The sequence below is a fragment of the Carcharhinus amblyrhynchos genome, chromosome 7 (genome assembly GCF_965287045.1).
Source record: "Carcharhinus amblyrhynchos chromosome 7, sCarAmb.v2.hapA, whole genome shotgun sequence".
Classification (NCBI taxonomy): Eukaryota; Metazoa; Chordata; class Chondrichthyes; order Carcharhiniformes; family Carcharhinidae; genus Carcharhinus; species Carcharhinus amblyrhynchos.
Window position 1 is genome coordinate 91,072,900 of NC_137330.1, and position 25,002 is coordinate 91,097,901.

The 25,002-nt window shown below is 42.4% G+C and overlaps 1 protein-coding gene and 1 long non-coding RNA gene across 3 annotated transcripts in view; one reads left to right on the forward strand and one right to left on the reverse strand.

Annotated features, from left to right (window-relative positions):
• Positions 1-25,002, reverse strand: part of orc3 (origin recognition complex, subunit 3) — a 79,690-nt gene that overhangs the window by 17,796 nt on the left and 36,892 nt on the right. For both annotated transcript variants that reach the window (XM_080193369.1, XM_080193370.1), the window contains 7 exons: positions 23,845-23,908; positions 21,419-21,535; positions 19,060-19,139; positions 17,761-17,897; positions 14,287-14,378; positions 10,585-10,682; positions 2,107-2,248 (listed from right to left, as the gene is read on the reverse strand). In XM_080193369.1, coding sequence (XP_080049495.1) covers positions 2,107-2,248; positions 10,585-10,682; positions 14,287-14,378; positions 17,761-17,897; positions 19,060-19,139; positions 21,419-21,535; positions 23,845-23,908 — 730 coding nt within the window. The remainder of the gene's footprint in view (positions 1-2,106; positions 2,249-10,584; positions 10,683-14,286; positions 14,379-17,760; positions 17,898-19,059; positions 19,140-21,418; positions 21,536-23,844; positions 23,909-25,002) is intronic.
• LOC145345535 (uncharacterized) lies at positions 1,425-21,482 on the forward strand. Its single transcript, XR_013887079.1, has 3 exons — positions 1,425-1,499; positions 14,176-14,304; positions 21,396-21,482. It is a non-coding gene; the product is annotated as an uncharacterized LOC145345535 (long non-coding RNA).

Consider the following 25,002-nt stretch of genomic DNA (forward strand, 5'->3'; position numbering starts at 1 on the left):
TGCTGGAGAGGCTCAGTCTCCTGGGCTGGGACAGGCAGTGAGCCACAGAGCAGGGTCCGAGGAGGGGGCAGAAGCAGTGAGTTGGGACCCCTTTGATGACATGGCAGCTGCAAAGCCCATGTGTTAGATGCTGAGTCTCTAATCAGGAAAGTGGTAGGCGGAGCTATTACTGCAGTCTCTGGGAGATCGAATATATATGTGAGTAGGGGAGACAGAGAGGCTGAGTGAGTGTGTGAAAGACACTGAGCGAGTGTGTGGAGGTGAGTGTGTGGGGGTGAGTATGAGAGACTGAGTGAGTGTGTGGTGGGGATGGAGTGTGAGAGATTAAGTGTGTGTGTGGTGGGGGTGGAGTGTGAAGCTGATGTGTGTGCAGAGGTGAGCGGGAGACACTGAGCGAGTGTGTGGAAGTAAGTGGGAGAGACTGAGTGAGGGTGTGGAGGTGAGTATGAGACTGAGTGCATTGGGGTGAGTGTGAAAGACTGAGTGAATGTGTGGGAGTGAGTACAAGACACTGCGTGAATGTGTGGAGGTGAGTGAGACTGTGTGTGTGGGAGTGAGTATGAGACAATGAATGAGTGTGTGAGGGTGAGTACAAGGCACTGTGTGTGTGTGTGTGTGTGTGTGTGTGTAGGGGGGGGGCGGGTAGTATGAGACACTGAGTGAGTGGGCCCTATTTTATCACTGCATAGTGGGGGAAGGAAAGAAGGAGAAAGAAGAGAGAGGAGGAGGAAGGGAGGGAGGCGGGTCAGATCATTCTCTGATTTGGGGTGGGGGGCTGGGGCAGGGGTAGTGAGGCCAGATCATTGTCTGGTTGGGGGAGGGGGAGGCGGGTTGGATGTATCTCTGGTGGGAAGGGGTTGTGGGGTAGATGGTCGATCGTTGTCTAGTGGGCAAGGAAGAGGAGGCGAGTCAGATGTTCCTCCAGGAGGGATGGGGGTTGGGGTGGGGTGGGGAGAGGGCTAAGTGAGGGCCGGACCATTCTTTGGGGGGAATGTGAGCGAGTCCAGATCATCATCTGGTTGGGGGAGGGGGAGGTCGGGTGTGAGCGAGTCCAGATCATTGTCTCGGAGGGGGGCGACCCAATCGCTTACTGGTGGGGGGAGGAGGCAGCTGGACCTCTAGTGTGAGGGGGAGGGACAGAAGGGTCCACTGCCAGTTGGCAGGTGGGGTGGTGGTGGTTTGATAAGGGGGACAGTGATTGTGTGTGTGTGCACCATCACTCCCGTTTATTGCTCCCAGGCCGTTTTTTTCTGCTTTCTGCAGAGCAATCTGACATGGGCGTGCCTTTTCACATTTTCTTCTTTCTAACTGTGCACGCGCAGTTCAGAGTTCCGATCAAGAACTAAGCCCCGCCCACAGAGTGAATGGGACTGGAGACGTTTTTTTTCAGGCTAAGTGCGTATGGGGGCACCTGAAAGCAAATTTCTAAGTCGGATCTGGATTATGCCCAGATTCAGCACTTAGAATGAAAATGGTAAAATCAGGTACAGTGTGTGGGGGTGAGTACAAGGCGCTGAGTTAGTGTGTGGGGGAATGTGAGACACTGAGTGAGTGTGTGGGGGAGTGTAAAGCACTGACTGAGTGTGTGGGGGAGTGTGAGACACTGAGTGAGTGTGTGGGGGAGTGTGAGACACTGAGTGTGTGGGAGTGAATACGAGAGACTGAGTAAGTATGTGGGGGGGTGGTGAGTGTGAGTCTCCGGTTTCTCAGTCACTCTTACGGCCACACATGAACACATACACACGCACCCACTACATGAACACATACACACGCACCCACTCACACAACACAACCCCACCTACATACAATGAGCCTCTCACATGCTGATCATTTATTATTACTTACTCGTTTGTTTAAACTTGACCATTTATTGCTCTTGGATTGCCTTACTTATGCTCAGAAACCATTTACTTTCCTTACAGCACCAACTTTTAAAAAAATTCAGTTTATTGTTCTGCCCAACCCTATCTTTCCGAAATTTCTTATCGGCCCTTTGAGTGAGGATAATATGCAAGTATCCCCCCTCCCTCCCCACCCCAAGCAAAACAGCTGCACGGACCTGTATGAAATGTTTAAACAATGAACTGGTTGTTTACAGTGTTTTACCTGTAGATAGTAGTATGGGTTACTTAAGGCGGTCTGCAAGGCAGTGCGAGGTGCAGCATTTAAGTGTCGACGAATTGTGCCAGCAGCACTGAAATATACAACCTCGTGGAGTGGCTGAGTCTCTGGAGGCAAAAGGTATTGTCTGCAAAAAAAAAAGCACAAAAACCATGGTTGCATTATTATCCGGTACCTTAACAACAGAGCAAACTATCCTGAGGCCAGGCACCTCACAATTGAGGACATTCTGGATGGTGGGGTTAAGAAATCCATTTAGAATGCACCTGATTTTCATATCAGCTGCTCCCGTGTTAGATAGCAGATTACAGTCTAGTTTACTCCAGCAAAGAACTTTGATCCAAATGTTCCAGTCTCCAGATCGTCAGAAACTAGGTGTGTGACAGAAGACAAAACATGACACACGGACCTATGTGGGAATTACTCAGGGAATTTGAACGTCTGATGGACAATTCCCCTGCTCCCCAGGACCCTCTGCAAAATAAGCTAGAGTCAGAGACCCCAGGCATTTTCATGTTTACCTGGATAGTTATCCAGGAAATGTTGTTAGATATATTAAAATGTAGTGTAAACATCTGGGTAACACGTAACTACACAGCTGACCTCTTCAGTTACCCACATCAAAGCCTCAGCCCCCCCACCCTGGTCCCTCCAGACTACCCTCGCTGCCTTATCCCAATCAGCTCTCAGTGCCGACCCGATTATCCCCCCACACAATCAGAACACCCTACTAACCTAATCCTTGTTCAACTAACCTCCCCCAAACCTCTTGACTATCTATCAGACCTAACCTGATTCTCCACCACTGTCCCCCACTTTTCACCGCCCCCACACCTCAATCCCAGTAGAAATGTGCAGCAGTATCAAGTTGGGGGAATTTTCAATTGCAGAGGCAATTTGAAAATCACTGCTGCTCCTTGACAGATTCCAGCCCCTACAGCATTGAGCTATGAGCAATACGAAGGGAGTGGGCACTCTAGTACTAGTGGCACAATGGTTAGCACTGCTGCCTCATAGCATCAGGAACCTGGGTCCGATTCCTGGCTTATCTGGCTCACTATCTATGTGGAGTTTGCACGTTCTCCCAGCGTCTCTGAGTTTGCTCCCACAGTCTAAAAGCCGTGCTGGTTAGGTGCGTTGACCATGCTAAATTCTCCCTCGGTGTACCCAAACAGGTGCTGGAGTGTGGCGACTAGGGGATTTACACAGTAACTTCATCGCAGTGTTGATGTAAGTCTACTTGTGACACTAATAAATAAACTTAAAATTTTAAAACTTGTATTCTGTACTTTGTTCTGTGTACTAGAATAAAATATAATGCATAAGGCAGTCATAAATAAGGTGGTCACCAACAAATCCAATAAGGAATTCAACAGAAACTTCAAAACCCAGAAAGTGGTGAACATGTGGAGTCTGAAAGCAGATTCGAGTGATTGAGGCAAATAGCACTGATGCATATCAGGGAAAGCTAGATAAGTAACGCGAGGAAAAGGAATGAAGGATATGATAATAAGATGAGATGAAGCTTGCACAGAACACAAATACCATCACATATAGTTGGGCTGAATGGTCTGTTTTGGTGCTATAAATTCTGCCGTAAGTCACAAGGTGGGAGGACTTTACTGGTTTGCAATGTTTGTGTTGGGGTGCAGACAATAATTCACTGGCTCAACAGTGAGCCTAAATAAACGCAAACTACACCATATTTCCTGTACACAATTGGTAGCAAGTGAGACAGAAAAATATCGGACAACCCTTGGGTTCATAACTTGAATCCTTCAAAACTGGTGGAACAAAAGGCTGATGCTCCGAGTCTGAGATAACATCACATTAGGGCAAAGCAAGAGGGAGCTTTATTTTGAAGTTAATCCAAAACAACTGAGCCACAATTGATTTGACTGATCCCCTTCACCACAGAAGCATTATGGCTGTAGTAGACATCATCTACAAAGCACTGCAGCAACCCAGGAGGTCCCAAAGCGTTGACATCATCACTAGAGTGTAGTCACTTTGTAACATAGGCATTCATGACAGCCAATTTGCAAGTTCTCACAAATAGCAACATGACAAAAAAAGTTAATCTGATTTTTTTGGTGTTTCTTCAGGGATTAATTTTTGACAAGACATTGGGAGAACTCTCCAGGTCTGAATCAAACAATGCAATGTGATTTTTTTTGCATTCACCTGAACTGGTTTCAGGCTGGTCCTTGGTTTCAGGTCTTATTCAAAACAAGTGCTCCTCCTTCATTGCGGCACTCCCCAAGCACGTGTCAGCCTAGATTACATGTAACATGTCCTGAATGGGGGTCTGCACATCCACCTTCTGACTCAGAGATGGCACATACCTACCATTGTGACCAACGCCGACACTTAAATATACCTTCAATAATGATATCCAGTTCTTGCTCGGAATGAGCCTTTCAGGTAAAAGCCGGCTGAAGATTAAGCATTAGGTGCTTTGGGCATGGTGACACAGTGGTTAGCACAGCTGCCTCACAGTGCAGGGACCTGGGTTCAATTCCGACCTTGGGTGACCGTGTGGAGCTTGCACGTTCTCTCTGTGTCTTCGTGGATCACCTCCATTATTTCATAGAATTGTAGAATCCCTACATGCAGAAGGAGGTCATTTGGCCCATCCAGTCTGCAGCAACTATCCAACAGAGCATCCCACCTAGCACCACCGCATCCCCCCTCATTGCCTGCAACCTCATCCCCACAACCCCACACAACCGCCATGGCCAATCCACCTAACCTGCACATCTTTGGACTGTGGGAGGAAACTGGAGGAAACCCATGCAAACACGGGAAGAATGTGCAAACTCCACACAGTCACCTCAGGCCGGAACTGAACTTGGGCCCCTGACACTGTGAGACAGCTGTGCTAACCACTGTGCCGCTCAACAGCTTCTCACAGATGTAAGCAGTCCCATTGGCATAGAAGTCCCTTGTACTAAAATTGGAGTGAGCCCAGATGGCTAAAGCTGGAATCTAGATTGGGAATAATTGGTTCATATCTCATCATTACAGCAATGGCAGCTGAGCAAAGTTAGCAAGTTACATATGTGTATCATTAATGTTCCTTCAAACAAGAGAGAGAGTTTCCAAGTCATTGCCTAGCAACAGAGAAAAGAACCAACAAAACATTCTGAAAAGCAAACACTGGTTGAGCAAGGTTTTGTGAAGCAACGAGTATTCAATTCTGAGTGACATGATGAGGGCAAATAGAACCAACAAGCAAGCGGAAACAAGAATTGCTTCTCAGCAAATGATGAGTGCAATGCTCAAAACATTTTATGGTAGATTGAACTTCTCTTCTTTCCAGGATATATTTTTCATTTCGTGGTTTTTCAGTTTCATTCGCAAATTGATTGATTGTACATATACTCTGATGGTTTTAACTGAGATAAGAAACTTTAATTAATTTTGAATGAAGCGCAGTTCATCACACAAACCAGCTTCCCATCCATTGACTCTGTCTATTATTCTCGCTGCCTCGACAAAACAGCCAGTATAATTAAGGATGCCAAGCACCCCGTACATTCTCACTTTCACCTTCTTCTGTCGGGAAAAAGGTTCAAAAGTCTCAGGTCACATGCCAACCGACTCAAGAACAGCTTCTTTCCTGCCGCCGTCAGACTTTTGAATGGACTACCTTGCATTAAATTGATCTTTCTCTACACCCTAGCTATGACTGTAACACTACATTCTGCACTCTCTCGTTTCCTTCTCCATGTACAGTATGCTTTGTCTATATAGCACACAAGAAACAATACTTTTCACTGTATAGTAACACGTGACAATAATAAAATCAAATTGAAAATCAAATCATTGGGATAATTGCTTAAAAATAGAGTAAAAACAGGTGCTAAACTGCCTGTTTGGAATTTTTGAGCCAGTATTCTGGCTGCGTTTTAAACAACCAAAGCGTGAAACAGAATAAGAGAAATCCAACTGGATTTGTTCAATAAGCAACTGTAAAGATTCATCAGTCAGCTTTTATTTTAAAATATTACCCACATATTGTACATGTTGGGTGCGGTTAGCTCAGCTGGCTACAGTGCGATTAAAACAATGCCAATGCTGTGGCTTCAAACCCTATAATAGCTGTGGTAGCTTATAGGGACCTGTCTCTTTGCATTTGCAGGGTGGTGCTCCGCAAGCTACATGTAACCAATAGTTTCTCTCCCTAAGTGACGGAGATACCAATGGTCCTTTGTGGACTCTGGCTAATTACTTACTATTGAACCATGCTATCAGACCTTCTTTTTCAAGTTAGGTGTATGTTGCTATTCAAGATGGCACCAGAACCTGGCAACTTCTTACCAGCTGTTCCCAGCATACCTTAAAATTCAATCTTTTATTCTCATTCTAAGCTCTTAAAACAACACTCTAACTGTTTTAAACTTCCTCTGATCTTTCTCCTCACCTTGTCAGTAACTGCAACACTATATTCCGCACCCTATCCTTTCCTTTCCCCCCCAGTACTCTATGAATGATATGTTTGTCTGTAACAACTCACAAGAAATAATACTTTTCACTGTATCCAATACATGTGACAATAATAAATCAAATCAATTTTATTTAAAAATACTGATACGTAGTTCTTAGCAAGGTACCTGAATCTCTCAGTATTTCTCAAGTCATGGATGGAGTTAAAACACTGGCGCATGTTCAAGTTTTTTTTAATTCAAACATTTATGGAATGTGGGCATTGCTGGCTGGGTCTGCATTTATTGCCCATCCCTAACTGCCGTTGAGTGGCTCGCTAGGCCATTTCAGAGGGCATTTAGAAGTCAACCAAACTGCTGAGGATCTGGAGTCACATGTAGTCCAGGCCAGTTAAGGACAGCAGATTTCCTTCCCTAATGGGCATTGGTGAACCAGGTGGGATTTTACGACAATGTTTTCAAGGTCACCATTAGACTTTTAATTCCAGATTTTTACTGAAATCAAATTTCACCGCCAGCCACAAAGGGATTCGAACCCAGGTCCTTGGAGCATTACCCTGAGTCTCTGAATTACTAGTCTAGTGAGAATACAACTGTGCCACCACCTCTCCTCTGAATTGCTCCGACAATCTTTGCGGGCACATCCTACAAGGGCTAAAAGTAGAGGCAACAGTTCTCTGCAGGGAAAAATAAAATTAACACTGGGAACTTGGAGAGAAAACTTATGCCAAACTTTGCGGCTGTTCGCTTGCAGAAGCATCACTCGTGATGCAGCTGCAGGAACATATTGAGTGAGTCATTCTGACATCACTGTTTTATCAACAGCGATTAAATCATCCCAAACAACACTGTCTGCTAACCTTACTGGCATCAGTTTGGCAGAAGACAAACTTGGATTTAATCATTTCCTGTTACACCGTATTTTGAAACAGAGTCTTTGTGAACAGGTTTCCTGGAAATGCTATCAAGCACATGAACGATGGACCAGCAAAATTCTGCCCAGGCCAGACACTGTTTACATAAATATGAAGCTTTTGTTAACTATTGAACAGGCAGTTGGAGCAGTGGATGACTATAGATTTAACTTCCCAAATCTGCTGAATTTCAGTCTCAGAGCAGAGAAGCCGATGCACCTTTGTGGAACGTGGCTAATCAGAATTTGCACATACCACAGCCTGGAGAAAGACCATCCCTCAAACACAGGAGGGAAGAAACTGGGAGAAAGGGGATATATACAGAAGAATCTGTAGAAAAATTACCTCTGAAAAAAATTAGCAAAATTCAAAGTATTCAAGTCTTAAGTGTAAAGCCTCCTAGGCTGTTGAAAGATTTCAGAGGGGAGATTTTTTTTTCTATTCATTCACAGAATGTGGGCATCACTGGCCAAATTTATTGTCCATCCTTAATTGCCCTTGAGAGCTGGTGGTGAGCTGCCTTCTTGAACTGTGGCAGTCCAGAGAGGTGTGTGTACACATACAGTGCTGTAGAGAGAGAGTTCCAGGATTTTGACCCCACAGTGAAGGAATGGCAAGTAACTTGGAGGGGAATCTGCAGGTGGTGGTGTTCCCTGGTATCTGTTGCCCTTATCCTTCTAAATAATAATCATCGTGGATTTAGAAGATGCTGCCTCAGGAACCTTGTTGAGTTCTTGCAGTACATCTTGTTGACAGCACACATGACTGTCACTGTTCGTTGATGGTGGAGGGATTGAATGTTTGTAGAAAGCGTAGCAATCAAGCTGGCTGCATTGTCCTGCATGATGTTAAGCTTCTTGAGCTGCACTCATCCAGGCAAATGGAGAGTATTCTATCTCACTCCTGACTTGTGCCCTGTAGACATTGGAAAGGCTTTCAGGAGATAGGAGGCGAGTTTCTCGCTACAGGATTTCTGGCATTTAACCTGCTCTTACAGCCACAATATTTTATATGGCTAGTCCAGTTCAATGTCTGGTCAATGGTAGCGCACACCTGAGGAAGTTGATAGTGGGGGTTCAGTAATGGTAATCCCATTGATAGCAGAGTCATTGGCCACAATTTCTCAATTCTTCTCAAATGTGAAAATTGTATTGTGAAATTGGAGAATATCCAATACACCACATTTGTTGCAGAAGGACAAAAGGATAAACCGTGCAACTGGTTTAACACCAGATATGGGAAAAGTCTTAGAATGCATCATTCAAAATGAGATAAGTAAACATTTAAAAATGCATGATCTGCATCAAGGACAAATGCGCGCTAACAAGTTATATTTGACAATTTAAAGGTTTTGAAAAAGTGACCAACTGTATAGATGAAGGAATACAGGAGCTGTGATGTAACTGGATTTTCAGAACCTCATTAGTGAGGTCTTTCACACGAATCTTCTCAAATTCAACATGTCGCAGTAAATATAGAGGAATCTAACTGACGATTTGTTAACAGAGGAAAAACAAAATTTGTATTCAAAGAAAAACAAAAGGTTGAAGGGCCAATCATGAGGGGGTATAGTTTTAGGGTAAGGGGCAGGAGATTCAGAGGGGATTTGGGAAAAAAGAAATTCACGTAGAGAGTGGTGGGAAGCTGGAATGCACTGCCTAGGAAGGCAGCGGAGGCCGGAAACCTTAAGCACTTGACACATCATAACAGTCAAGGATATGGGACAAGTGCTGAGAAGGGGATTAGTGTGCCTATAGTGGTGGTGATTGTTGGTGCAGACTCAATGGGCCAAAGGACCTTCTCTACGCTGTATGACTCTGTGACAAAAGGTTACGTAAAATGGGTGTTGCTTGTTTTGGGAATGGGTTCGGAATGGTGTACGCTTGGGTTAGTGCTCACCCACTTTCATTGTTCATTTGTAGATGATTTAGACTTGAGCATCAGAAGCACAACCTTAAACAAGATGATGCCAAAAAATCTAGAGAGAAGGATTGAGACATGTCAGCTGAATAGGCAGAGAGGTGATTGCTTCAACTTAAGGTGAATAAGTATAATATATTTCGAGAGGAGAAACAAAGAATGGCAGCATCCATTCAACAAAAAGAAGTGATCACTGTGAATAGATGGATAGATCCAACAGTCGGAATGCTTAATTTCCTGAAAGTGAACAATTATGTGGGTGGCACCTTTAAAAATGCTGGCAGCATTTTCAGTTTTATAAAGAAGAATAAAGTGTGAAGAGTGAAAAGTAGTGATAAGCTTGTACAAAATATTAGGGCAGTTAGTGAGAGGTTTTGGTCACCCTGAAAAACAAAACATTAAATAACAATAAGGTGTTTCTAATGACAGTTTAGTAAAAATTTGATTTGTTTCATTAATCTGCAAAAAAAAACCCCAAAATAATAACTCCCTGGAATAAACTTTTCTCAGGCACATTAACAAGTTTTATATAAAGCCAAGGGTAATATACAGCACAGATTCACCAGGATGATGGCATGTTGTGAGGAAGGACTTGCAATAGTTGGACTATTCCAATGGAGTGAAGATAGCAAAGACTTAAACAGGACCTTTTTAAAATTATGAATGGTTTTAATGCAGTGATGCCAAGTTGGTGAGTCAATGATGAGGTGCCATCAAATATAATGTGGTCACTAAAAAGAGTGAGAGACATCAGGAGAAAGGACGTGCCCAGGATTTTCTGGGGCAGGCAGAAGTTCTAAAGGCCTCAAATCCTTTTGGTGCTTTGCAGAAAGAAAGAAGGAGGAAACTCGAGACAGAGAGAGAAAAAGTACGTGGACAAATGATTGGTACAAAGATCTGCCTCAGATCCCCATGGAATGGGTACAATGGGTACAAACTTTTCTTGACACCTCTCTTGCTACAAAATCTAAAAGTTGTAGAGTTTTTGGCCTGCAACTGATCACAAATTTCCAAATTAGGGACACAACTAAGGTACGGGACGGGATGTTGGTCTGTCCCTGAAAATCAGACAGCACTTTCCTCAAACCTCACAGCAACAGCACACATCAAACATGCTAATCCAGTCGAAACTTAGGAAAACTTGTTCCTAATCAGTGATGCCAACTTCGTTTTTGTCTCACCTTACAAGTTTGTCCAGGAATTCAAGAACTTCCATCCGCAGTACTTCAAATCTGCTTAGTTTCTTGGATCTTCTCGATTTCTTCATTTCCATCAAGGTCTACGAAAGTCAGAACAATACAAAAACTTACAACAATTATTCATTGGTATAATTGTTTGCTTAACCCTTGAATTTTAATTGGGCCTGATGCCTTGGTCCCATTAGAACATAGAACAGTACAGCATAGTACAGGCCCTTCGACCCTCAATTTGTGCCGAGTTACGTCCAAACCCAAGGTCAAGCTATCCCACCCCCTATAATTTTGGTGTGCTCCATGTGCCTGTCCAATAACCACTTGAAAATTCCTAAAGCGTCCCACTCCACTATCACAGCAGGCAGTGTATTCCACACTGTTACCACTCTTTGAGTGAAGAATCTACCTTGGACATCCCTCCTATATTGCCCACTATGAACCTTATACTTACGCCCCCTAGTAACAGCTACATCCACCCAAGGAAATAGTCTCTGCACGTCCACTCTATCAATCCCCCTCATCATCTTATAAATCTCTGTTAAGTTGCCTCTCATCCTCCTCTGCTCTAAAGAGAAAAGCTCCCGCTCCCTCAACCTTTCCTCATAAGACCACCCTCCAAATCAGCATCCTGGTAACATTCTGATGTTGTTGGGACCTGTTTTACAAAAAATAAATGTGTCTTTTCCAGGATGGAGCTGTAAGCCTTGTACTATATCAACTTTTTCCACAGACAAAGAAACCAATTCACTGTGTACGTTTACTAGAGATGAAGCTGGATAATAACTCATAAGTGGCTCAGACAACCTTACAATGATAATTTATTCCACAGGTCATCAGAGCCACATTACTGCTGCCTTGGAACTCTCTGACAGACATTAAATTATATGTTCTTTAAATAAGGATTTCATTTTCCATACATCGGCACAGTTTACATCCTGGAATACACAATATTGTGACCAAGTTGAATTGTATTAAAGAAACAGCATTTTGGGAACCTTAAAGTATAAGGTATTATATGGATGGCATTAAAATAGTGTCCGTTCACTCCTCCCAACCATTGTCTACTGGCAACTGATCAGAACATACACATCAAGTTACATTTTTTCAGAAAATGCCTCAGCATTATTTAAGTTTGCCAAACTCAGGTTTAAAGTACTACACGTTTCCACTGAAACATCTGCTACTTGGACTTGAAGAGGATTCACCATTAATTTTCAGGTGCAAGTCAGAGTTATACAACTGCCCTGATTACTGAAAACAATATAGCGCTTTATGATTTTCTTTGTATTCAGCAAGTGCAAATCTTGGGGTGACATGGTAGCACACAGTGGTTAGCTGCTTCACAGTGTCAGGGGCCCTGGGCTCAATTCCTGGCTTGGGTCACTGTCTGTGTGGAGTTTGCATGTTCTCCCTATGTCTCAGGGGTTTCCTCTGGGTGCTCCAGTTTCCTCCCACAGACCGAAAGACGTGGTTAGGTACACTGGCCCGAGGTGCTGTACTGTGGCGACTAGGGGAATTTCACAGTAACTTCATTGCAGTGTTAATGTAAGCCTTACTTGTGACTAATAAATAAAACTTTATCTTATGGTTAGAATTAAAGGAACTGGAAGGAATGCAAAACATTAGCAGAGTATTTGTAGTCATGATTTTGTAGAGGTATCTGTGGGTATGTGGATCAGATAAAGTGTGATGATAATGGTACATCAACATATATAGAGATTGGGACGCACGATAACACAAGATTGATTCTTTGAATGCATTCAGGAGATTTTTCCTAAAACAAAGGATGAAATATAATGCGGAAAAATGTGAAGTTATCCACTTTGGTAGAAAAACAGAAACGCAGAGTATTTCTCAAGTGGGGCAAGATTGGGAAATGTTCATGTCCAAAAGGCCCTGGGTGTTCTTGTAAAGTTAATTTATTAGTCAGTCACAAGAAAGCTTATATTCCACACTGTAATGAAGTTGCTGTTAAAATCCCCTAGTCACCACACTCTGGCGCCTGTTTGGGTACACTGAAGGAAAATTTAGCATGGCCAATGCACCTAACCTGCACGCCTTTGAACTGTGGAAACAAACCAGAGCACTTGGAGGCTAACAAGCAGGTGTAATAAGCAATTAGAAAGGCAACTAGAATGTTAGCCTTTATTGCAAAGAGATTGGAGTACAGGAATAAGGAAGTCTTGCTGCAGTTGCATACAGCCTTGGTGAGACCACACCTGGAGTATTGTGTTGTAGCTTTGGTCTCCTTACCCAAGGAAGTCATATTATCACAAAGGGAGTGCAACAAAGGTTCATCAGACTAATCCCTGGAGTGGTGGGATTGTCACATGAGAAGAGACTGAGCAGAGTGGGCCTGTATTCTCTACAATTTAGAAGAATGAGAAGTGACTGAGACATACAAAATTTTTACAGGATTTGACAGTGAAGGTGCAGGATGTTTTGCCTGGTAGAGGTGTGGGGGGTGGGATTTAGAACCAGAGGCCACAGTCTTACAATAAAAGAGCCAGGTCATTCAGAACTTGGATGAGGAGGAGTTTCTTCAGGGGATGGTAAGTCTTTTGAATTTTCTACCCCAGAGGGCTCTGGAGGTTCAGTCATTGAGCATGTTCAAAGCAGAGGTTGATAGAATTCTAATAAAGTAAAGTTTATTTATTAGTCACAAGTAGGCTGACATTAACATTGCAATGAAGTTACTGTGAATATCTGCTAGTCGCCACACTCCAGTGTGTGTTCGAGTACAGAGGGAGAATTTAGCACGGCCAATGCACCTAACCAACATGTCTTTCAGACTGTGGGAGGAAACCGGAGCACCTGGAAAAAACTCACGCAGAAACAGGGAGAACGTACAAACTCCACACAGACAGTGACCAAAGCTGGGAATCGAACCCAGGTCCCTGGCGCTGTGAGGTAGCAGTGCTAACCACTGTGCCACCATGCTACCCCAATGAATCAATGACATAAAGGGATATATTGTGGGAAGATGGCACTGAGGTAAAAGATCAGCTATGATCTAGTTAATTGACAGAGAAGACTCAGGGGGCTGAATGGCCTACTCATCCTCCTAAAATGGAGCTGAAATCGGTCCTCATTGTGCCCGAGTTCTGAAACCTGAAAATCCTGAAAATCATCCAGTGCCGCACTGGTCAAGGGAACAGTTTGGGCAGCCAGGAGCGCTGCTTAAGACAGACATTAGGTCCCTTTGATAAGTTAATGAGATGGTCACTGGGACCTCTCAGAGGTACGGAGCTAACCTGAGCAGAGCAGCTTTCAGCTGTGAAAGCACCACTACCAGAAACATCAGCTGAGTTGAAACGAAGTAGATATACAGCCAGGAGGAGCCGGAGTCTACCTCCCAGATACACAGTATTCCCAATAGCTCAGCTGCTGTCAGCCTCCGATCGGTTCCCTTCCCATTCTACTCCTCCTCGAGGGTCAGCTGCTGACAGGCGTGTGCAAACCAAACAAAAAAAAATCATCACGACTTTTTCAAGTGAGGGTTTCAACTAAATTTGCGCGTGGTTTGTCTTTGACGGGAACAGATGTGATGGGCTGAAGGACTTTTTTTCTGTGCTGTAGACCTCCAAGACTCCGCCAGTTTGCAGAAAATAGAACAGAAACAACCTGGAAATTGAAGATGGTGAGATTACGGAAAAACGAGCAAAACACCAATTGAAAATCAAAAAGAACCTTTTGGAGCTGATAAAGGTCAGTCTTTTCTTGTAGTGATTTCTGTGGTGATGTTTTATGATCTTCGTTGACCTCTACCACAGCAGCAACATCTAGACACAAATGAAAAAAAGCTATTTGCAAGATGCAACTGGATTATTTCTTCTAAAGTACCTGTGTTGAGACAATGCCTTTGAGACATAATTAAATTGGAACAAGAAAAAAATAATCCCCTCGTGATGATGTTAATTAACTGTCGTTCACAGGCTTTGTTACCATTCCAGTTGATGTTACTACTGGAAGGCAAGACCCCAGAACAAAACCCTGGCTCAAAAGACTGTAACTTTTAACTTTTTTTTAAGAAAACATGGATGAACAAAGTAACGGGGCTATCAATTAGCTGAAAATTTTGACTATAATACAATGTTCCTTCACTCTCACTTATCTTCATAAATGCATGTAAAACAAAGACTCCCTACAGTGCATAAGGAGGCCATTCGACCAGCAATCATGCACCAACAACAATCCCTCCAGGCCCTAACCCCATAACCCCACCCATTTACCCCACTAATTCCCCTGACACTAAGTGACAATTTAGCATGGTCAATCCATCTAACCCAGACATCTTTGGATTATGGGAAGAAACCGAAGCACCCAGAGGAAACGCACGGAGACATGGGAAGAACATGCAAATTCCACAAAATCACCCAAGGCTGGGATCAAACTTGGGTCCCTGGTGCAGTGAGGCAGCAGTGCTAACCATTGTGTCACTGTGTACGTATTTATGGATAACACAGCTTACAAAATATATCTTGTGCTATAATGTTCTCAGTCTTCTTAAGCCCAGATCAGACACAATCTATTCTGAAACCAAGTGAACTTCTGGGGATTTCTTCTCAAATTCCCCCCAGATGATTTTTACACCATGAACCAGCTTATCTCACTGGACTCTGGCTTCTAGACAAGTGATTCCAAACTCCACACTCTCAAGAAGACACGCTTTAGAATCTTGGAATCTTCTTTCAAACGATGCTTTCCCTCAGCAGTTCCCAAGAGTCTGCTTTCAGATCTTACTACTCTGTGTTCCTTTGCCTTGAATGCTTTCAGACTTTCAAAGAAACACTCAGAGATCCTCGCATCATCAGAAGCACTGAGCTGGTCGACGATGTCAACCAGCTAGGTTGTGCACCCCCTTTCTTGGTACGCATAGCAATCAACTCTGAAGAAATGTACTGGAGACTCCATTTGAAAGATTAACTCGAATGACCCAGGAGAAAGATCATAAGGACAATAAAATGTTTTTTCACCCTCCCATTTACTTCTAAGGCAAAGCTAGATTAAACACACAGTAGGATACACAGATGGTGTTAGATAAAACAGGACAGGAAGTGGTTTGTGTCGAGTACAAACACTATAAAGTATAATCTTTTTGAACTGAATGGCCTGTTTCTGTCCTATTATTACAATGCAAAACCTACTTCAATTAGTTAAAATGGGAGAATAAAATACTTCTGGATTGGGTAGTTGGAGGCAGCCAGGAATAACTCAATTAATACAACCAAGTGACCTAAAATGTTTTCAATGTAAATCCTCATGTAACTTGGTCTGATAAGGAGCAAGGTCTCTTGAATTGTAATCTGGAACAACTAGCAACTGACCAGTTTTTTTTAAAACCAAAATGCCAGGTAAATTCCACTATTGAGTTGAAAGCTTTCCTCACTGGCTGAACTAATGGAAACAGTTAAGAAATAAACTTGCCCAGCTGGCACAGCAGTAGAAAATATCCTTTCACCTCTGAAACCGAAATCTGTAATGTACAGACCAACAAAGGTCTCTTTGTAGTCTTCTGTACCAGCTGGATAGGTTTTGCATGAAGAATTTTGGTTGTCAGTTACTTCATTATTCAGAAAAAATTGGCAACCTCAGCCAAGGACCATAGAGATAAATAATGGGAGCTGTGGCAAGATTCTCATTGCCACTATTAATTTTACTCTGCTCCTGGGCCTGGGTTTTATCTCATCAGACATTACTCAACACAAGTTATCAAATGTGCTCCAATTATCCAACACTGACATTCCTCAGCATGTTCAACAATATAACTCGTGATAAATAGGTTGTGACCGAAACAATTAACTGGAACAAAAGGTCTTGCATCCATTTAAAATGTTCATGTAAGCAAATGACAATCAGTTCTGAACTGACTGGATACAGAATTCCCTCAGGAAATAATAAGATATTAAACGATGGTTTAAAAAAAAATTCCAAAGAATGCCGGGACACATGGCAAGTTAAATTTAGTGCAAAGTGAAACATTTTGTAAGGAAGGATGCAGAGAGGCAATATAAACTAAATGGTACAATTTTAAAGGGACAGCAGGACTAGGGAGGCCTGAAGGTTCGGATATGGAAATCTTTGAAGGTGGCATGACAAGTTAAGAAGGCAATTCAAACAGCATATCCTTGGATTTTACCAACAGAGGTAATAGACTAGAAAAGTGAGTTAATTACACTAAACATTTATAAATCACAAGTTAGGCCTCAGCTAGACTATTGTGTCCAATAATGTGCATCACACTTTAGGACAAGGGCAGCAGATACATGGGAACACCACCACCTGCAAGTACCCCTCCAAGCCACTCACCACCCTGACTTGGAAATATATTGCTGTTTCTTCGCAGGCACTAGGTCAAAATCCTGGATTTCCCTCATTAACAGCAGTGTGGGTCAATCTACAGCATGTGGACTGTAGTGATTTGAGAAGGCAGCTCACCACCACCTTCTCAAGGGCAACAAGGAATGGGCAATAAATGCTGGCCAGCCAGCAATGCCCATGTCCCACAAATGAATAAACAAAAAAAGGAAGGGTATCAAGGCCTTAGAGAAGGTGCAGAAGGGATTTAATGGAGCGGTGAGGGACACCAATTATGTGGAAAGGCCGGAGAAACTGGGATTAATTTCCTGACAGCAGAAAACGTTAAGGAGAGATTTTATAGAGGCAAGTGGTTTTGATAACATTAGACAGGGAGAAAAGCTTTCCATAGCAAGGGGGTAATAGCCAGAGGTTACAAATTTAAGATAATCCCTAAAGGCACCTAAAGAATAATGAAGCAAGTTTTTTTTTCATGAACTCAGCAAGTTGGGATGATCTGGAATGCATTATCTGAAGGGGTAATAGAAGCAGATTCAATATTACTTTTAAAAGGAAAACATATACAGAAACTGAAAAAGAAAAGTTTGCAGGACCATTGGAAAAAAGCAGGGGACAAATTGGATAGCTAACTCTTTCAAAAGAGCCAATAGAGACATGATGGGCCAAATGACCTCCTCATATGATTTGAAAAAATGGAATTAAATAAATGGTTAAATATGTAAGAATCTACCAGCTAGCACATTTACTTTACTCTACACCTACATTCCATAGTGATACTGGAAATCTCAGTTTTACACAACAACATTGGCCACGTCGTGTCGGCTGAATACAATGCTCAGTGCTTACCATCCAGGTTCTGAAACCTTGTGAGGAATTCTTCCAGCTTCTGCGTTGCGCTAGTGAGAGCTTTTTGCTGCTTGGAAGATGTTAACACTTCTCTGCATTTCTGCAGCAGACACACCAACTCTTCTTTTGCCATCATTCTGCACCCGATACAAAAAAAAACACTTTTAATCACACCTCAAATCCAACAAATGTACTAAAATGAGCGCCTTTTCCCACGTACCACAGGATTTGGGGTCCAGCCTCTCGATTTGTTCTGCAGCCAGTGAGATTGTTGATGATTTGGCAATATGCCGTTGTGGCTTTTTTAGGACCTTATTCTGTGGAATATATGATAAGAAATCTCACAACCCCAGGTTAAACTTCAACAGGTTCATTTGGGATCACAAACTTTTGAAACACTGCTCTTTTATCATGTGAGTGACCACTCACCCAATGAAGGGACAGTGCTCCAAAAGCACCTGTTGGGCTTCAATCTGGTGTTGTGAGACTTCTTACCATGCCCACCCCAGTCCAACGCTGACACCTCCACACCATGGAATATATGGGCAGCTCAGTGCTCCACATATTAGAATGCCTGCATTATATAATTATTACAATGCCAACATGCAAGCTATTAGAAACATGCGGTAAGTGATTAGACAAAGATTAGAAGTGAAAAATCTGTGCTGAATACTGGGAGGGAGTAGTCATCCCATGCAATTGTTGCTTCTGCCTCGTGGTTTACCTCAGTGCTGAGCTGGCTCATTCATCCTGTACCTAACCAGAAAATAACAGGGAATTCTACCTCTTAAAACTTAAGAGATTGAAACCAATTACACGTCATGAACAGTTCCTACTTGGGGTTCCTGTTTAAAGTAATTTACCTGGAGATAGGAAAAAATAAAACAATGCAAGTTCTGGGGCCTTTAACATTATTGAAACAGTGCTGAGTCCTTCAGTCAGGCATAAACGAAGGAGTTAATTTGGAGTTACTTACAGAAAGGAATTGAACTAACGTAGCGTACATAAACACGAGGGAGAAAGGAGTAGAGGAGTGTATGCTAAGGACTGATGGGAACAACATGGACCAGTTATACCAAATGACCAGTTTCTGTGCTGAACATTCTATGTCACACGAAAAGCTGAACAGGCCTTACTGCGTATTATACTCAACCATGACAAAGAAGCAAAATTGATAGGGTGGCAGTACAAAGATGTGCAGGAGACACATAAAAGCAGTAAGTGTAGCATCACACAGCTGTGGGACTCTTGAATGAGCCGGTGAAGCCAAAGCATACAATCACTGCCGATCACAATTACCCGAGTAGTTGGAAGGCAGAGCTGTACTCCTCAGTTTCCCATACGTTCCTCTCCAAACACGTGATGTAGAGTTCCCTGATCTGTGGAGAGTAAATTGCACAGAAACATTTACTGGGCAACAATAAAAAATATGATCAAAAGTTCCATGAAAAAGCAGGAGCATCAATAGTAAATAATAAAGGTTTACTCAACACTTGTAGCCCAGAACAGCGAATTGCTGCTTTCCTTCAATGGCCATAAGTACAGATTAAACACAATTCTTGGACAGAAACTGAATGGCCTACTTCAGTCACAGGCACTAGATGCCTAGACGACACCCTTGTACTTAAATGGCGGGCAGTATACTTCTGGCATGGAATGCGTGCATACGTCTGGAAAGTTATGTTCCCCTCTTCACACTGTAAAATGGTGCAGCACCAATAAAATTCCAGAATTATATTTCATAACAATCAATCTCTTAATCCCCTAAAACGCCCATAAAATTGTTCTCTGGAGTATATTCTCCTCCATGTGTAACAATAAAGAAAAATTATAGATTAATAAATTAATTTAATATTCTCTAGCATTGCTAAACCAAAACACATTGTTAAATTTTTTTTGTCTTGGACTCATCAGGACAGATGTAAGAATGACAAATTTCAAAGGGAATAGCAATTCATGTTGCAAGAGAAAAGGGATGCTGATTCGTTGGCAAGAGGACTCTGACTAGCTCAGTAATCTGTAAACTGTCTGTGCTGTTATATGCTTTGTCTGAGGCCAGAGCTCTCCATTCACCTGACGAAGGGACAAACCCTGAAAGCTTGTGAGTTTACTATCAAATAAATTGGTTGGACTTAAACCTGGTGTTCTCAGACTTCTTACTGTGTTTACCCCAGTCCAATGCTGGCATCTCCACATCATAGCTAAGGCGTTGCCATAGAGAATTTACCCAAGCTTTTGTTTAAATTCAAAAATGGCAAGTCAACTTTGATTGGTCGAGACATTGCCATAGGGAATGCATCGGGGAATAGTTATACTCCACACTTCTGTTCAACTGAAAAAGATGCAATGATTGGACATGTTCCTTTTGCCTGCAGAGGACAGAGCCCTGTGTATGAATATATGTAGCTTTTAGCAAGAACAAGTACCCACGTTGTCAGCCTGGGTGATAATCTTAAACTAATTGCTGCGGCGATTCTTAGTACCCTCGGGATTATTCAGCAACTGCTGTCCAATTGCAGAATCATATCTAATGTTTGACACAACAGGGTGGGACTTTCCTCCCCCTCCATAGCATGTTTTGCAGTGGTGGGAGGCAGCTGTCAGCGGGGGTTTCCCACTGAACGCAATCCTTGCCATCGGGAATTCCATGGCAGGGGTGCGCCATGAGCGGGTCCACAAGATCCTGCCGTGGGAATGGCGGCAATATTTCAGTGCGTGTTCTGAGTTTTGCAACCATGAAATACGAAGGCTGTAAATCCCAATGGCCAGTGAATCGTATTAAATAGAACGTTCCTTCAGCTTGTTCCCAACAGGCAGAGTACTGAGTGTACTCAACCAGCATATTATTCTGTTCTTGGATGCTGAATTATAGTTCTCGGTCTCATGATGCTTACAGTATTCTTGAAGCAGTGTAGGTTGTTTTCTACGGTAGCTCATCTCTATGACGGGAGCATAATAAGGAAAGTTCTTGCAAACGACAGTCATATCTTTTCGTTTTAATACAAACGATCAATGACTGTGTACAGTTCTGGTCAGCCTATCATAGAAAGGATATTATTAAACTAGAAAGAGTGCAGAAAAGATTTACTAGAATGCTATCGGGACTTGATGGTTTGAGCTATAAGGAGAGGCTAGATAGACTGGGACTTCTTTTCCTGGAGCGTAGGAGGCTTAGAGGTGATCTTCTCGAGGTCTATAAAATAATGAGGGGCATAGATTAGGTAGATAGTCAACATCTTTTCTCAATTGTAGGGGAGTCTATAGCTTTAAGGTGAGAGGGGAGAGATTCAAAAAGATCCAGAGGAGCAATTTTTCCCTACAGAGAGTGGTGAGTGTCTGGAATGAACTGCCAGTAGTAGAGGCGGGTACAATTTTGTCTTTTAAAAAGCATTTAGACACGGGTCAGATGACTATAGAGGGATATGGGCCAAAAGTGGGCAACTGGGACTAGGTTAGTGGTAGAAAAAAAGAGGGCGGCATGGACATGTTAGGCAGAAGGGCCTGTTTCCATGTTGTAAACCTCTATGACTCTATGGTACTTCACACAGCCAGCCTTCCACAAAATACGAACAACGATATTCTGTTAACCTTTAGAAGAGTAAACAATAAAAATAATTCCTCGTCATATTTTTCAGGTACAATATAAGGGAACACACACCTGTTTACCTAAAGGATATTTTGGAAGAGACGATGTGCAAACATGCAGACATTTCAGAACTGGGAAGTAATTCTTGTGGTAAATGTGAAGGTCTGTCAGCAGCCTCTGTACATCATCCTGCATTATTTGAAGGGCAAACAAAAAGGAAGCAGCTTTTATTACTTTATCTTGCATTAAAACACATCAGTGAACTGAAACCTCTCAGATACTCTCAGAGTATATTTTTGTATGTCCTTCGTTCGGTGCTTCATTATCTGGATATTTACATAGATATTACTAGGAGCAAAATCCATTGTTCTTGCCGATTTTAATGATGGTTGGTTGGTATGACTTTCACTGATTGAGAAAGAAGTTATTACCTACTACTCATGACATTATAACTACAGATTTAGCCATGAATCGTAGACAACAGATAACACAAGCAGAACTGCAACAAGTAACAACATAGTGAAAGACCTTGCAATCCCATCTCATTCGTGCCCACATCTGCCAGAACAATCCAAAATGAATCCCACAACCCCCATTCTCTTGCAAAATTATGTTTTATTTTGGAAGTATTTTCCTCCATTTCTTCAAATTTCCCATTTAAAAAAATCAATGATCTATGTCACAACTAACCTTCTCTCTGTCTAAGGGACAATTTAAAATTGATTATCTACTTGTCACTGAGCCTGACCAGCTAGAGACTATATGACAGGACTTTACGAGCCCCAGGCAGCAGGATGGCAGTGGGGGAGGGGGTATATTGCTCACTGTTGAAGGCTGTTCTGATTTCTCAGTGTTGGGAACTGTTGTCGTCAGAGCAGTGGCCACAGCTCCTAGTGGTACTGGAGAGTGACTGGCCATTTGATTAGCCAGCAACTCTGAGATAGGATTTCCTGTTCTGCTGGCTCCCCCCGAGTATTCAATGTCTGTGGGGTGAGCCACCAGAATGGGGATGAGCTCACCCTGAGCTTTTCGAATGGCGAGTCTACCCCGTTAAATCTAGTCCATAGTTTTTTTTCCTTATTCATTTTGCCAAATCCCTTTATAATCTTAACTTCTCAATAAAACTCCTTTCCTGAAATGGAAATACTCCTGATCTCTCTTCACAACTACACGTTATCATCCTTGGCATGATGCTGGCAAATCTAAATTGAATGCTGTCTATGTCATTAATGGCTTTTCCATATTGTGGCACACAGTGCTCCAATGTGGCTTAAACAACCTTTATCTCAATTCATCATTATTTCTTTATTCTTGTACTCCTGGTAATTAAATTTCTCAACTTTGCAGAAGCATCAGCGTCTAGAAGTATAATCTTCTAAAAGCATAACCAGACCTTTTGGTTATATCAGCTTCAGGAGGCAAAAGTAGTTTCAATAGAAACCTGTATTTATGCAGCACCTTGTATTATAGCAGCATCCTGAGGTGCCTGCAATGTCCTAACCATATTAGGGGTTGTAGGTTTTAAACAAAAAGAAAAGCTGCGGTTTGCACATGTAGGTTCAAACTAACAATTTATTTATTCTAGGAGATTTTGGCTGAAGAGAGTACAAACTGAAAGTAAAACAGAAGCCTGTGGCAACACCCTGATGAAATCACTATCAAACCGCATGATCAGTTCTTAAACAAGCATGCAACCCTTTTAAATATATAACAGTGCCTTACACAGCAGGTAGTGGGCATGGAGAAGAAAGGGTCAAGAAGCAATTGAGTGACGTCGTAATGAACTATGAGCAGAAGCGGCGATTGTTAAAATGGGCTTGGAATTTGATTTGAATTAGGGTCACGTGTATTGATATACAGCGAAAAGTATTGTTTCTTGCCCGCTATACTGTTCATAGAGAATGAAAGGAGAGGCTGCAGAGGATAGTGTTACAGTCATAGCAAGGGTGTAGGTAAAGATCAACTTATAAAGGTAGGTCTCACAGCAACAGGGAAAAAGTTGCTCTCGAGTCGGTTAGTACATGACCTCAGAAAAGGGGCAGGGAGAAGAACATTTAGGGGCATTGGAAAATACTTTCAGAGAAAAGAACTTAAACATCTGGGGACTGTGTCAACATTGGAGGGGAGTAGGCCATTTGGTCCTTGGAGACTGTTCCACTATTCAATAATATCATGGATAATCTGGTTGTGGTTTCTGCTCCACTTTCCAGTCTACCTCCCCATCGCCCTTGACTTCCTAGACTGCCAAAAATCTGTCATAATCCGTCTTAAATATTCAAAACAATTAAATTCAAAGAATTGAAAGGAGCATTGATGCAAAAAAGACCAGAGTCCAAGAACCAAAGGTTGTGGGAGGATGCAGAGATGGGGTAGGGGTGAAGCAATGAAGAAATTTGACAAAAGATTTTAAATGTAATGTATTGGATGTTAAGAAGCCAGTGTGTATCAGTAAGGATGAGTAGGACACATTCGAAATGCACATTAACCAAATGGTTTACCTGTAAATATCGGTCATTAGTCAAGAGTTTAACCTGCTTCTCCGAGTCTTGACGTTCAACATATCTAAAATTAAATGCACACATGGATTAATTTTCCTGGTTGAGCATCATAGTGAGATCTACTGATAACAGTGATTACACATTGGATTTATAGGTGGCAGCAAAGGAATTAAGGGTTATGGGGAGAAAGCGGGAAAGTGGAACTGATCCACTTCAGATTGGCCATGATCTTACTGAGTGGCGGGGCAGGCACGAGGGGCTGGATGGCCTGCTCCTGCTCCGATTATGTTCTTATGTTCAGTTTTACAAGATGTCAACACTGAATAGTAACACTAACATCATAAAACATATCTCTATCGACTGCAATATAAGAGTTTTTTCATATTGTGAATAAAATACCACATATACCCATTCAGTACTTCTCTCAATTTTGATTGAAATTGTTCCATAACCTCCAAGTCTCTTTTCCTATACTGGATTTGCCTCCCCTTCACCCAAGTGTCTGTTGCAAAACGTTCAAGCACTCTCCCTGTACTCATTCTCACGTTGCGAGTCAGGGAATTCCACTTTAAACAGGTTATTATAACTTCAAACTGATACAAATTCACGAGTAAAAATAGACTGCTTGTAAGCTACAGACATAACTGAGTCAGCCTCATCTCCCTGTCGCCTTTCAAAACTGAAAGAGCCCGCCTTCTCACCAAGACCGTGGTCCGTGAAGCACCCACCTCATTGTAGTTGCTGTGTTCCAGCTTTGGTCCTTGCGACAAGAGGTTGAATTCAAAATGAAATCCAAGACATTGTAGACTTGTCATGAGCTTGTGATATAGTTTGAATTAAAGGAGCTTATACCCATAGGAATCAGCTGTGTCTCAGTTGCCCTTTCTATGGGCAATTATGATGCCTACTTGTCCACTTGGGTGATAAAGTCAGTTGGCCTCAGTTCCTGAACAATACACTGTCATAAGGCTCAGTCCTCATGTTAAATGCCTCAATGACCATATGAGTGACATTCTGCCAGTGAAGTTATGCAAATCTGCATACATGAATGACCTTGGGAACCATCTTTAATGACAGAGATGATGAGCAGGGCTCTAAACACCATAGAAGCATATTTCCAGCAGTGGAAGGTCAAACCAAACTCCCATAAAACAACAG